Here is a 15,642-nt window from a genome sequence, read left to right as displayed (position 1 = left end):
ATCAAATACATATATGTATCGTCTTCCTCCAGCTCCCCCGAGATACGGTATTGGCGTCGACGTCGGAATGTCGGCGTCGAGAAACAAGGCGCCTCAACCGCAGTTGCCGGAGCCTATTCTGCCTACAGCTCCACCTGCTATTACTGTTCCTCCCGTGCAGCCTTCGACATCGACCCATATCGTCGACATTAACAAGCCACCTCGAAAGTCGAAAAGGGATGTGTTTTCATCAGACCCCGACGAGGTCTCCTCGGTTCTCTCTTCAGACTCGGATCAGGGACTGCCGCCACAACCTACCCCTGCCCGAAGGCGAAGTTGTTGGGTCTGACATTGAGGATGCGAATGCCTCTTCACCATTGGAGGATTTTTCTTCTTACTCCCAAATGTTGACTCAGCTGGCATGTGCTCTCAAATTGGAACTTGACCAGCCTACACCCCCTGCTGAGGACCTCATCTTCTGAGACATAAAGGAGAAGTCTCCACCACCTAGTTTGACCTTTGTTCCTGTCATTATGGATATTATAAAAGAGTGCTGGGAACAGCCAGCTAACACACCTCCATTGCCTCGCCGTACCGAGAATTTCTACAGGGTCCATGGACCTGATACTAAATTCCTCCTCAAGCATCCAATCCCAAATTCTCTGGTTGTGGAAACTAGCTGTACTAAACCTACCGGTAAATCTCATGTTACGCCCACAAACAAAGAAGGTAAGAAATTGGAGATCATTGGAAGGAAGATTTACTCCCTTGTTGCCTTCCTATTAAAAGTCATTAACTACCAAACTGCTCTTGGAGCTTATCAAAAACAACTTTGGATTAAAATGTTGCCTGGCCTTAAACTAATCCCGGAGGAACTCAGACAGACTTTTCTAAATTTCTATGAAGAAGCTCAGACAGTGTCTAAGCATCAGAGGTTGGCAACTAGACATGCTGCTGAGGCTGCCGCTAGGATTCTTATGTCTGCAATAACATTACGCCGGCATGCCTGGCTTCAGGCTGCTAACATTCTGGAAGATGTCAAGAATAAAGTAGAAAGTCTCTCTTTTGATGCTGTCGGCCTCTTCAGTGAGAAAACAGATACTCACCTCGAAGAGCTTCATAAGGCCAAGAAAACGGCCAAATCATATTCAATCCAACCACAACCTCGCTACCACAAGTTTCAGTGGCGCCGGTCTTATGCTCAGTACCAACAGTCATCACAACAATTTAAGCCTTTTACCAACTTACCTCAACAGAAATCTTCTCAAGCTTCTTCTGCACCTAGCTACAAATCTCAGCAATCACAGCGCAGACAGTCCTTTAAGTCCCCTGCGAAGAAAGCAAGGCGTTATTTTTAACTCGCCTTTAAATTGCTATCTATGGACAAGCAATACAAGACTAGCTCCCTTTCTGTCAAACTGGTGCGCGATTACAAATGATACATGGATCTTAAACATCATCGAGCACGGCTACCACCTAGAATTTACCGAGTTACCACCTTTAGGGTATGTAAGTCGTACATCTTACAGCACAGCCCTCGAGGAGGAGGTATTGTCACTCCTTCAAAAGGCGGCCGTTCACACCGTCCCAATAACAGACTTAAGGAACGGTTTTTACTCAAGATACTTCGCCGTGTCAAAGAAGGACGGCGGAATAAGACCCATTCTGGACCTACAAATCTTAAATACTTACCTTCACCCTTGTCGATTCCGCATGGCGACTCTGGACTCCATTCTCCACCTGCTGAAGAAAAACAACTGGTTCACAGTCATAGATTTAAAAGACGCTTACTTTCATGTGACGATCCACCCATCACATCGAAAGTACCTCCGGTTTTTCTTTCAAGAAACCATTTACCAGTTCCTTGCTTTACCCTTCGGACTATCGACAGCCCCCAGAACTTTCACGAAGGTCATGGCCCCTGTAGCAGCGTATCTAAGACCTACGGCTACTCCCACGACTGGGCCTCACCATCAATCTGAAAAAGTCCCACCTCTCACCGTCGACAGTGGTGCACTACATAGGCACCTGCCTCGATGCGACCAAAGCAAGAATTTTCCTGCCCAAAGAAAGGATAAGAAAGATTCAAAAGGCCATAAGAAAGTTTTATCCAGGAGCGCGCGTGACAGCAAGGCATGCTCAACATCTGCTAGGCCTCATGGCGTCGACTACCTCGACACTGGTCCATGCTCAGGTCAAGCTACGTTCTCTGCAGTCATGGCTGTTAACACTATTCGACCCCATGACAGACAGACAGCGCAAACGTCTTCGGGTGACTCCCGAATTGGCCAGCCAGTTACAGTGGTGGATTTTTCCTCCTCACCTACAAATTGGCAGACCCTTCAAACCACTACAATTGACTATACAAGTGACTACAGACGCCAGCCCCACAGGCTGGGGTGCGCATTGTGCTCACCACAAAATGCATGGCCTCTGGTCTCCTCGGGAACTGAGTCTCCATATCAACCACCTGGAGATGCTGGCAGTCATCAAGGCATTACGGACATTCCTTCCCATGGTGCAAGGTCGTGGTGTTCAACTAATAACAGACAACACCATGACCATGCACTATATCAACAAACAGGGAGGGACTCGCTCTCAGTCACTGTTGTACCTCACCGTACATCTTTGGGAATGGTGCTACCTCCATCAGATTCTCCCAGTAGCCATCCACGTGTCAACAACGGACAATGCCCTGGCAGACCATCTCAGCAGTCTCCCGTATCAGACACACGAATGGGAACTCAACCATCGAGTGTTCCACGACCTATGTCACCTTTGGGCGAACCCTGCTGTGGACATTTTCACCTCACAGCACAACGCCAAGTCACTGCCTATGCGTCCAGAGCCGGGATCGGCGAGAACTCTCTCAGGGATGCCTTTATGATTCCCTGGAACCTAGGCCTCCTGTACGCCTTCCCACTAATACAGAGAACTCTGGTGAAACTCCAACATTCGCATGCGTCAGCAATCCTCATAGCACCCTTTTGGCCTCGACAGGCATGGTTCCCAACACTAACAAGCATGTCCACGGACTTCAGGAAGTTACCAGTAATTCCAGATCTCTTCACACAGGATGCAGGGACAGTACTACATCCAGAAGTGGAAACAGTACAATTGACTCCGTGGAGGATCTGCTCTCTATCAAAGAGGTGCTAGACCGGGCTAAGAAGCCATCCACGAATAGACTATACTCTCACAAATGGAAGGGTTTTGTTAAGTTTACAGAGGACAGGGGACTTGTTTCATCTCCTGCATCTCTTTCAACGTTATTACTGTTTTTGCACCACCTTTTCGATCTCCACTTATCTTTGTCTACTATTAAGGTTTATTTGGCTGCTATAGTGTCATTCCAGCCTAAGGACTCTGTTTCCGCACGTTTTTTCTCTCATCCTACAGTTAAATCCTTCCTTAAGGGACTCTTTAATCTGAGACCTTCTGTGAAACGTCCACTACCCCAGTGGTCTCTTCCGTTAGTTCTCCGCGCACTTACCTGTGCTCCGTTTGAACCTATGGCCACCTGTGACTTCAGGTTGTTGTCCTTTAAGACTTTATTTTTGGTGGCCGTTACTTCAGCGAGAAGAGTTAGCGAGCTCGCTGCATTACGTTCTGACCAGCCCTTTTTACAGTTTTTCAAGGACAAGGTTCAGTTATACCCAGATGTTTCTTTCCTACCCAAAGTTGTATCGGATTTTCATCTTAATCAGCCGTTGTCTCTACCTACTCTGTTTCCCGAACCTACTACTGACACCAAGTGCATGCTCCATACACTGGATGTCAGAAGGGCTTTAGCTTTCTATGTGTCCAGGACCAAAGACATCAGGACGTCTAACAGGCTCTTCATTTGCTACTCTGGTCACAAACAGGGTTCACCTACAGCAAGTTCTACACTCTCCAGATGGCTCGTTTCAACTATTACGTTGGCATATGAACTTCAACATAAATCTCCACCTGAAGGATTGTGCGCTCATTCCACCAGAGCTATTGCATCCTCTACAGCCCTAGTGAGTGGTGTTGATGTTCCAGAGATCTGTAGGGCTGCCACGTGGTCTAATGTGTCAACGTTCATTACTCATTATAGGCTTGACGTCAGAGCCAAGCGAGAAACGAGCTTCGGGAGAGCTGTACTGACTTCTGTTCTTCAGTGACATCCCACCATCCGGTGAGTAAGCTTGCTAATCACCCTTTTGTGTGCATTCACAGAAGACCACGATGAAGAAAGAGAGGTTACTTACCTGTAACCATGGTTCTTCAAGTGGTCATTCTGTGAATTCACACAATCCCGCCCAGCCTCCCCACTATCTGTCACTGTTTATGTCTACCTCTCACTTAGGTACCAGTGGCAGATAAATGGAACTGAGGCTTGGGTGGGCGGAGCATGCACAGTATAGGCAGCCTACAATTGTTACATTTCTCTTACAGCTGGAGAACATTCGGAGAGGACCAACGCTGGCGCTTGGTTAACCCTTTTGTGTGAATTCACAGAATGACCACTTGAAGAACCATGGTTACAGGTAAGTAACCTCTCTTTTTTTGCACTCACCTCCTGCCCTTTTATTCTCCTTGACCCTCCCTCCTCTTCCAGCTGTCTCTCATCAGGGAACAGACTCTCCTTCAGCTGCATGGGCTCCCTCCCACCAGCTTGATGCTGAGGAAACATACCCTTCTGTGCGCTCAGGCCAGACAGCTCTCTAGGGATTTGTGCCTGCACCTCCTCACAATTAGATATATAAATCAGCAAATATCGCAAATCAACATTCCACAAAGGACAAACAGACTTGCTAAAGTCATATAATTTTTTATTTGTGCCTTACAGAATAAAGAGTGAGTAAACAGTTTCTCTTAGTTCAGGGAACTATTGCAGTCAGATAAGAAGTAATGGTTTTTATTATCAAATCTTTTGGCAAGATGCATCAGTGCAAACACATCACAGAACACACAGTCTTTAGCTTCTGCAGAAAGTAATTTTGCTTGCAATTTTAAGGCATTGAAAGAAAATCTACAATAGTAAATTCTATACAAAACTTGGCACATAATCAGATAGACTAGAGGTGTTAGATCCTGATGGAAAAAGTGTTTCTACCTTATCAGAACTCTCTTTACAGGTGAGTGGAAGGATGAACAGTTGATGTAAATCTTTTCTCCTTGTGATTGCTCTTTTTGTGATTTCTGTTTGCCAGTGTATTAAGAAACGTAACTCCATTTATCGCCCTACAGCACCAGTTTTTTTATTATCAGATAGAAGTTATGTGTGTGGGTGTGCAGCTACATCATTTCCAGAAGAACCATCATGATTCACCGGTGAGGATAACATGCAGCTGTGAATATATTTAAGAAAATATATGAAGGAAACCCCCTTTAACAAATCTTTTCTTGGTACAACACACATAAATCCTATTGCTTGTTATAGAGGAATACACAGCTGGCATTCATTCTACATTCCTTTACTAATGGTGAATCAAAAGGCTGGATAGCTATGTTTGTAAATTATCAGCTGTGACTAAGCTGAAGAAATCACAACTTTTGAAACAACATTAGGAAACTGTGTTTCTAGATAATCCAAGTGTGGCTTTTAGTTTTTAGCTTCATTTTGATACAAGGTTAAGGCTAAAATCTGGAAACTAGTGACAGCACATGTTTCTTTTGATTATTTTTCAATAGCCGGCACTATTGATTCTAAACATTTAGTATATGGCACAAGAGAAAACAGATCAACAGTGGCTGATCAGGTAATCACAAAAAATGGCTTAACATGCATCAGTCTATAGAAGAGTCCTAAGACTTATTTGACCATGTAGATTTTGTTTAAAGGGGAAGAATACACCAGGCTTGGCTTGTTTCAGACAATTTTGAACAATCTTAAAATAACGAAGATATATGCCCTTTCATCATGTGTTAGTCATAGTTGAACAAGAAACCTTGTGGATAGGTGCAACAAGCTTGTCCATACTTATAGTGTGGCATAGAACTCTGTTAGTAGCTTCTAGTGATTATTTCTAGTTGCACTGTGCTTAATTTAGCAATGGTTAGATTTTAATTTAGAAACTGTGTTGATTACTGTACAACTAGGCTACTGGCCAAATACTTTTACTTCAGATGCCCTCTCCATTTTTTATTTCTTCCACAAACATTAAACATGGTGCTGCTACTGAATTAAATCTACAAATGTGAAACATTAGAATGTTGTGTGTACATGAGCTGGTAAGCACCTTATTTCAGATATAGGCAATTGAAATATCTAAAAGCTGTATTGTTCCCCCTTAAAGGCTAACTGTATATAAGATCAAGAATTACATTTTTGAGTTCCCTTCTTCCAGGTTTGTTCGTTCAATTTTCTTCGTGGATGTTATATACTCCTCAATCATTTCAGCAAAGGCTTCCCCTGCTTGGTTCGATGAGACTTTTGAGGCCATTTTAGCCTCTTTCTCCTCTTTCTTAACAGAAAGAGTAGGGGATATTTTGGAGCTGCTAACTACAGACGAACTGAAGAGCCTCGGTTGGAAGGAATAAACAGGATTGGAAAGTGGATTCAGAGATGAGATGTTGATGCCTGAAGTGCTAAAACGTGTCTCCTCACCCTCCAAGAGTTTCCTGTAAATACCACAGAATAACAGGTTATATCTATAACAGATGTTCCAGCAGGATTAATCACATTTATGGATGAGCACTTCCATCAGTGTGCTGGTTAAGATTTTAAAAATGGCTCTTATAGTGTCAGTGTATAAGGGCTACTCAGAAATAAACCCAACAAAGTTCAAATAAGCTTACTCCCAAATGTGGGTATATAATTTTAGCTTAAATGTCACTTGCCAGAGCCTAGAAATAAAAAAAGTGTGTGGAGAATTTCATACTACTGTAATTGTACATCAAAGGTGGTTAAAGTATAGCCTTCCAGATGTTGCTAGACTACAATTCCTAGAATGCTTTACCACTGGCAATTTTATTTATTTATTTATTGCATTTATATGCCACCCATCTAGACTAAGACTAATGAGTTACATCCAACAGTAACTAGTGGGCCACAATATGCTCCCCTCAAATCTACATCAGCTTACTAGAAATGGAAAATAAATGCCTCAGACAGACACTGATGGACTCACCCATCTGAAAAAATAAATGTAATTGATTAGAAACATTCATTGCTGTAAAATATTATTTCCTATACCTTATATTCTTAGGATCAAGGCCTCTAGATTTTGGATTACCTTTCCCCCATACCGAAACCTAAATGACTGAAATTTCCTGGCCGTCCAAATGTGCTTAGGTCTCCCAAAGTCTGGAACACAATGAGGGCAGTGAAAGAGCACTGAGGTGCACCCTAGCCAACACTGATGTGGAAGAATAAGGATGGTGCTGGGCAGTACTTCAGGGACATGAACAAATGGGTCTCCCAAAGGCTGGGCAATCTGTATGTGTGCTAATCCATTTACTCTGCAAACAGAAACAGTGCTAAATACATGGCAGCATTTAGAAGCACTGACAAATCTCAGAATAGACAAGCCACCAATGAAGTACTTTCCGAATGGTAGTTGTGCTTCTGTGTCACATATAGAATCCTCAAAGACATAGAGTGCACATGCACGATACAAGCCAGATTTGGAACACACACAAAAAACAATAAAAGTATATGTTGCAATAGATTGTTAGTCTTTAAGCACAGCAATTTCTGTTTGATTCATAGAAACCAAAATATATCCACTCTTCCTGCATTTTACCACAAAGGGGTGTGTGTGATATCTTCAAAAGTCTAGAGGAACCCACAGTGACAACCACTCCCATGACTGCCATACTCTCCAAAGCAACAACAAAAATTCTTTGAAAAAATTAGGGGAATGTTGGTAAATTCTCCTTGTTCCTTCCAACAGCAAATTTGAAAAGAAAAATGTCCTGGGGGGCCTGGTGTGCCAGGGCCTGTCAAAACATGGTAAAATTACTATTCAAGCCTTATAGAGGGCACAAGTAGAATTTTTGACTACCACCACCCCAATTTGTAGAAGGGTACCAGAGGCCCAGAAATGTTGGAAGCTGCATTTTACCCCTTAAGAAATGCATTCAGCTGATAAGCCACATACTGCCCCCTTCTGCTTTATAGACTGACTAAATAGCTTTGGACAACAATGAACAAAATCTGACAACTACTATTACCTGTATGCTGCTATCTCTATATCGAGTGCCATTTTGACATTGAGCAAGTCTTGGTATTCTCTCAAATGTCGAGCCATCTCACTCTTTGTGTCTCTCAGATCATTCTCTAGCTGGCTGATAGTGTCCTGTAATTTCAGGATATGAAGATTAAAGAGACAGTATTTTAAAGTGAAAGATATTGCCAAGTAACTTTTTTTAAAACCACACAGTAAGATTAAAATGAGGCTTTGTTAATTCATTGCAACAGACCCATTGTAACTCCAAGACAAACTGAAATTCCAAGTAAGACATATGAAAAAATAGTGAGCTATTAGGAGAAAATGCATCTCTTTTCATTTTCTAAGCAGCTATATTAGGACAGGGAAAACAGAATCATTACATCAGAAGTCAGAATTGGTGTTTTAAGATATCTACACTCATATTTATTCAATTATAAAAGCTGACCAACCCACAGATAATTTGGTTTCCCAGAACATGCAAATACCTTATTCCAGGAAATAACCTTAGAACTGTCAGAGCTGGAAGGGACCCAATGGATCATTGAGTCCAGTCCCTGTCAAAAAGGAACAATGGGAAAGTGAACTGCCAACCTCTGGTTCCACAGCCAGAGCCAGATAACTAAACCATTGAGCTATCCAGCAATTCAATAGTTTAATCATGGATGGAAGGGATGACCTTGCCTGCATCGCAAAATAATAAGTTGGTTTAGAGAAGTGGGGGATTTGACCTAAGCCAACTTTGCTTGCTCAATTATTTTAGTATATAGCAGCATAGACTGTAGGCTTGGAGCAGCACCATGATCTATAAACAATCTCCTTAAGTGACCTCTATTATTTCTATTATTAACATCTGAAGATTGTCGTTCATATTGGACTACTACAACAACAAATTGGAGATGCTGCTAAGTGTTCCACCCATCTCACCGCACTATAGTCTCCCCAATATAGTTGACCAAGTCAGTCTCAAGTATACTATGTGCAAGGAGCACCATCAGATCTTCCTATATGTGCACACTTGTGTATGTGCCTTAAGTCATTGGTCAGAACAACAGCCTAAGTACTATGCCATTAGTCTAATTTTAAAAGTGAGGAAATTAAATTCTTTAAGTAACCAGTGCATCCATAACAGAGCTGGACTTTAAACCCACACTGTTGAGATTAGATCTGCTCCATTTCCAGCAGTGGTTTTATTACATGAAAAGGATGAATGAAAATGAACTGTGACTGCTAATCAAGCAGTAGTGATAGCCCTGTAGTGATACTGTACATCTGTCCTCAAGTCCACAAATGTTCATAAAGAAGGATCTGCTGCTGATCCAAGGTTCAGTTTTAAAGTTATAATTTTTTATTTGGGATCCCCTGAGTTTTTAAACTGCCTTATGGAATGCTGAATTGGACTGAGGCACCCCATTGTGCTGCATGCTTGTGCAGCAATAATAGCCAAAATCCAATTTCATAGTTACACTGCCAGAAGGGAAATGGCTTAACTTGCAGTAGCTGACTGCTACTAATTAACAACTCCCTGCTTGGATTCCTTGTTGTGTGCCAAGCTACTTGACTGGCATACTGAGAAAGCCAAGCAAGTTTTCATTTGTAAGAAGCAATTAGCTGCTACAAGTTACACCATTTCTCTTCCACTGGAATAACTACAAAACAAGATTTTGGCCAGTGATTTTTCAGGGATCTGGTTCTTGCTTTGTGCCATATTTGGGAAACCTCTTCTGCTCACTATCATTCACACTTGTTGAAAAGTAGCCCTCATGATTGTTTTGCATTTGGGTGAAAAGTGGTTGTGTGATGAAAAAAGGAGTCAGTTCCTGGGATTTTCCCTTGCATGGTGTTACTTTGTGAATGGTAGTAAACACAAGAAGGTATCCTGTAAACTATTGTGGCCCCTGCCATTGATGTTGTTAGCATTCAGGCTGCCCTTCGCTATGTAAAGCTTACATCCTTTTTCCTGCTGGCAATATGGGCTCAATATTGTGCAGCAACATCAGGCCGCTTCCTGTCCTTTTGAATCAGGGGTACAGAAGCGCAGTATCCCACATTCATAAACTGGAGGGTTCATTAAATTCAGTATTATATCCCATATAGAATTTTTATTTTAACAATATGCTCTCTGTATCCTTTGGACTACCTCCTTATTAGAATCTAGACTAAACCATGCAAATTAATATGGTGGTACATCATAGTAATAGAATTAAAATCCAAGAGGTAATGGCCTGTCTCCAATTCCTTAAAAAGAGAGGGAAATGGCAATCATGGTAGTTTCCTCTACTCTGGCAGTCCTAGTGTATGCCTGTTCACATGCTGGTTGGGAGATCAGTCCCATAGCTGATTGCAACAGGAAGCCTGCTGTACCAGAGAGTCTGTTTACCCATGCACTTCATAATTGGACAATAAAATACTGCTCTGCATATTTATAAGTAAGTCATTTCATAATTAAATCATTTAACAATGAACTCAATTTGGGTAAAACACCATATTCCATATCCTCCTAATTTTTAAGGTCTCGGATAGCAGAGGAACCTTTGCAATATGAAATATTCAGCACCATGGAGAGAGATATGGTTCTTCGTGTGTGTCTTCCCTCCCCCCCCCCCCCCCCCGGTTGCAGTTCAGGCTGCATTTATGTCCTTTTCTCCCACACAGCATGAAGAAAAGGAAAATAAGACTGAAGAGGAATTGTACGGAGCATCCTGAAATATGGTATGATTGACCAGAAAAGGTTGCAAGAGAATTAGTATCATTCAGACAGTGATGTTTCAATGCTAACACCACCTTTTCAGACAGTTACGCACAGTTGTGTTAAGCAGTACACCAGAATGTGGCTCACATAGGGCAGGTGTTCCCAGCAAACCCATGGTGCAAAATTATCTGTGCAAAAGAGACTGAGAGTGCAAAGCAGATGTGCCTTCACACCCTAACAGAAGTGGAATCTGTACTTGAACACAGTCCTATACAGAAACATTTGCAACACGGGCAATAAACATATAAGTGGGAAGGAGCTAGCTTTTTTGGAAAGAAAAATCACAGGTAATAGATACCTATATATTGACTTTCACATTATCTTTATATTTTTAAAAAATATTTAGTTATTTGCTATTACTTGTGCCTTCAACACCTAATTTATCACTCTTTATCATTTCTTTCCTTTTTTACCCTTATTCTTTTGTAATGTTATGCTGTGCCATTGGGCAGACTAAACATACATGGTAGCATAAATACATGTATGTGCATCATGGTAGCACTGCTCGTGCACGCCGTACTCCATTGGTTACAAGTAGGGCATACTCTTCTGAGGCCACCACTGGAGTACTTGGATCTTACCTTCCAGTCCTTTAGTCTGTCTCATAGCATTCTACAGGCCTGTTTTCTGAACTCGTACTGACCCAGCACCTTTGTCTCAGACATACCTTTATCTCCTGCCTTGCCCCACAAGCAGTCAGACACCTTACCCTATCAAATTGATAGGGAATTCTGTTAACACTTTAGGCTTTTCGGCACCAGGCAAACACCTTTCTGTTTAGCCAGCATTTTAAATAAATAGTATTCTTTAGCTAGCCATATGAGCAGCAGGATTTAATACTGTTGTACCAGTGGTAATGGCACGGCTTAAAAAATCTTGTAAATAAATAAACAAATACATAATCCTGTTGTGCAATGATTGAGATAAAAGAACTGAATTTGGCCTTCTCTATATTTTTATATATCCCCTTATAAAAAGGTTCTCAGTGTGGCATAGTGGATAGAGTGACAGACTAGAATTCTGGAGAACAGAGTTTGATTCCCCACTTGGCCGTGGAAACTTAACGGGGTGAGTAAAACCACTCCCTAAATATCTCACTCATCTGGAAAGCCTTATTAGGGCTGCTCTAAGTTCCAACTTCACAGCACAGAACACACACACACACAAATTTTAAAATATTAACATTTTTACTAGCATTATGTTTAGCTGATAAGAACACTGAAAAAACTACTTACGTTAAACTGAGTTGGATAACTGCTTCTTCTCTTAACAGAGAACTTTCAATGAAGAAATATATTAGTATGGAAAAAAAATTTAAAAAAACTTAAATATCTGAAATAACTGGATTGAATATTCAAATGTCTCCGTTAACTGCTTTATTGAATGTGATTAAGAAGGATCAATTGTTGAAAGAAAATAATAGTAATAATGATTACAGCTGCAAGATTAATTTTTGCAAGAAACTGAAGAAATGGTAATTTAGTTTAGAGGAATGGTATAGAGAATTGAAAAATGATGAATTTAAGAAAACATGGAATGTATTTTTGGAATATGTATTTTGGAGAGAGAAGGGGTACACCGAGGGAAGAAACAATGAAATTTTGGAGAGAAAATGGATTGAATGAAGTTTAATGCTGGTCCTGAAGGTGATGGGGGCACTTGTAAAATTGTATCTTATTGTTTTTTATTGTTTTTATTGTTCTTTGTGTAGTAATAGGTTTATGTTGTATTAATAAAATAAAAATTAAAAAATAGAAAACAAAGAGTATTGTGCAGAGATTTGGAATGTTAACTTTTGGGGTATAATCCCTTCAACCCTGTAGCAAGAAAGACCAAGGGAATTTTGTAGTTTAAAGGGAAAAAATCCCACCTTTGATCTTCTGGCATCTTTGAGATGAACACTTATTTTGGCATGAGTGAGAGTTCATGAATTAGCATTCCCTTCTTAAGACGCAAAACTCTAAGATGTGCAAAATAACGTATGGCATCAGCCCACTGCTTCATTCATGCTGCGTTTTCGCCCGCTTACAAGAGTGGGAAGCAAGGGCAGCTTGTGGGCCAGGGCGGGGATAGGAGGGCATCTCATCCCAAAATATAGGGTGTGAAATGCAGACTATCCCAGTCAAGAATCTTCCTTGGTCGAAAAAAAACACCAGAAAAAAAGGACTCCCCTTCTGCTGAGGGTGTGGGGACATTGTGTGGCTCCGGGTAGGGGTGCTAGTCTGCAATTCGCACCAGCCCTTGCCAGCAAAGCAAACGCTGGGCGAATATAGCAGTTGCTATTCACCACCACTGGGAGGACTAGAAATGGCACCCTCCCGATCCATAGGATCTGGGTGTGAGGCGTCAGCTGACGCACTCGGGTTTTTAAAAAGGAAGGCTTGGGCGCCCCTCACCTGCAAGCCCGCTGCCTCCGCGTTGTGCCGCTCCTCCATCTCGTGCAGCTGCCGCTCCAGGGACTCGTTGGCCCCGCGCAGGCTCTCCACCTCCAGGGTGCGCGCCTGGAGCTGGCGGCGGTACTCGCCGATCTCCTCCCGGCTGGCGCGGACGGCCTCGTTGCTGCGCGCCGCCTGCTCGCTGAGGTTGGCGAACTTCGCCCGGTACCACTCTTCGGCGGCCTGCAGGTTCTTGGCGGCCAGGCCCTCGTACTGTCCCCGCAGCTCCTTCAGCGCCGCCGTCAGGTCGGCCCGGGTGGCGTCGGGCTCGAGGGCGGCCAAGGGGGGCGCCTGCAGCGAGGCGTTCAGCTCGGCCACCTCCTCGGCGTGGACCTTGCGCAGAAAGGCCAGCTCGTCGAGCAGCGCCTCCACCTTCTTCTCCAGCCCCATGCGCGCCAAGCTGGCGCCATCCACGTCGCGCTGCTGCGCGCGCAGCGCCTGCTCCACCTCGGCCCGGACCCTGGCCTCCTCCTCGCAATGGCCCCTCAGGCGCTGCACTTCCTCGGCCAGCCGCTCCCGCTCCAGGGCCGCCTGCGCCCGCGCCGCCTCGGTCTCGTCCAGCTGGGCTCGCAGCTCGCGGAGCTCGCCCTGAAACAGCTCGGCCAGGCGGTTGGGCTCGGCGTGGCGCTGCCGCAGCGCGCCCAGCTCCGTCTCCAGCAGGCGGTTGTGCTGCTCCAGCTGCCGGACTTTCTCGATGTAGCCGGCGAAGCGGTCGTTGAGCCCCTGCAGCTGCTCCTTCTCGTTGGTGCGGGTCAGCCGAAACTCGTCGTTCAGCGCCGCCGCCTGGCTGAGGTCCAAGCTCTCGGCCGGCGCCAGCCGGTACGAGGCCCCGTAGCTGCTGCGGGAAAGGGACTGCGAGCGGTAGCTACTGCCCGCCGTGGAGCTGCTCAGGCGGGAGGAGTAGCGCAGCGGCTCGCCAAAGATCTTCCGGTACGAAGAGGCTAAGTATTGAGAATCCGAGCCGAAATTCATCCTGGCGGCTTTACGGGGAAGCTCCTCGCGCCCTCCGTGTCTTCCGTGGAGCGAGACCGATCGCCGACTGCGCTGCAGAAAGGCGGGGGCCGATGCGCTTTCAGGGCGCGGTCGGGAGGAGGAGGAGGTGGGGAGGGGAGGGGAGGGCGGAGGGATGTCGCGAGGCAGCTTGGGGGCGCTCTGGCAAGCCCCACCCTAAGCCCCAGGGGCTTCAGGGGTACCTCTTACCCACTCAGTTTACCCGGGATGAGGGGACAGGGGGAAGGGATGAAGGGGTGTGGAGGGGTCGAGTGATGGAAAAAGTAGTCGAGATCGAGAGCTTTAAGGACGGTAGGTGGAGATCTCGGGAGAATCGGTGCTGGGGGGAAACAGCCGTAGAAAAAGTGGCAGGAATTAGGGAGTGCTGCGTGAAAAGAAGGTGGGGAGGATCACTGCAGAAAAACGGAGGCAAATGTGTATGAGAACGTGAGTTCTCCGTGACTAATATCTAGCAACCCAGAATGCCGATCAGAGGATGGGATGGTTTGAGATTGCTGTCTGAAATCGCAAGATTCCGGACACTTGAAGGAATAGGGAAAGGAATGGAAGACATCTGGCAGTGTTTATAGCACCGCTATCCTGGGGTAGCCTTGCGGAGTCACATTCTTATTTGTCTTCTGTAGCTACCGGGATTTGAGTCAACGCTGGTGGAGCTGTCCGCTTTGCCGCAGTGCTGATGTAAGCCTTTCGCTCCCTACTGCATCTCAAGGTTGGAGACCGACCCAAGAAGCGCAAGATATTTTTCCTTTCAGTTCGGCAACAGTGGCAGGCAAAATTGACCCCACTCTTGCTCCCTCTTTTTCTGCAGAAACGCTTGGTTGCCTGTATAAATGCTGCTTTTTGTTGTTTAGTCCTTAAGTTGTGTCTGACTCTTCGTGACCCCATGGACCAGAACATGCCAGGCCCTCCTGTTTTCCACTGCCTCCCAGAGTTTGGTCAAATTCATGTCGGTAGCTTCGATGACACTGCCCAACCATCTTGTCTTCTGTCGTCCCCTTCTCCTCTTGCCCTCACACTTTCCCAACATCAGGGTCTCTTCTCATGAGATGGCCAAAGTATTGGAGCCTCAGCTTCAGGATCTGCCCTTCTAGTGAGCACTCAGGGTTGATTTCCTTCAAAATTAATAGCTTTGTTCTCCTTGCAGTCCAGGGGACTCTCAAGAGTCTCCTCCAGCACCACAATTCAAAAGCATCAATTCTTTGGCAGTCAGCCTTCTTTATGGTCCAGCTCTCACTTCCATACATCACCATAGGAAAAACCATAGCTTTGACGGTTTGGACCTTTGTCGGCTAGGTGATGTCTCTGTTTTTTAAGATGCTGTCAA

At 44.5% G+C, this 15,642-nt stretch overlaps 1 protein-coding gene across 1 annotated transcript; it reads right to left on the bottom strand.

Annotated features, from left to right (window-relative positions):
- Nucleotides 1–4,761: 4,761 nt before the first annotated feature.
- Nucleotides 4,762–14,388, bottom strand: INA (internexin neuronal intermediate filament protein alpha). The gene is made up of 3 exons (XM_020790867.3): nt 13,269–14,388; nt 8,125–8,249; nt 4,762–6,570 (listed from the first exon to the last, which is right to left on the bottom strand). The coding sequence occupies exons 1-3, from the start codon at nt 14,277–14,279 to the stop codon at nt 6,270–6,272; spliced, it is 1,437 nt and encodes a 478-aa protein (XP_020646526.3). The 5' UTR covers nt 14,280–14,388; the 3' UTR covers nt 4,762–6,269.
- Between the last annotated feature and the right edge of the window lie 1,254 nt (nt 14,389–15,642).

This window comes from Pogona vitticeps, chromosome 3, assembly GCF_051106095.1.
Source record: "Pogona vitticeps strain Pit_001003342236 chromosome 3, PviZW2.1, whole genome shotgun sequence".
Taxonomy (NCBI): Eukaryota; Metazoa; Chordata; class Lepidosauria; order Squamata; family Agamidae; genus Pogona; species Pogona vitticeps.
The sequence above is the reverse complement of the archived record's forward strand: the minus strand, read 5'-3'. Positions and strand labels throughout refer to the sequence as shown.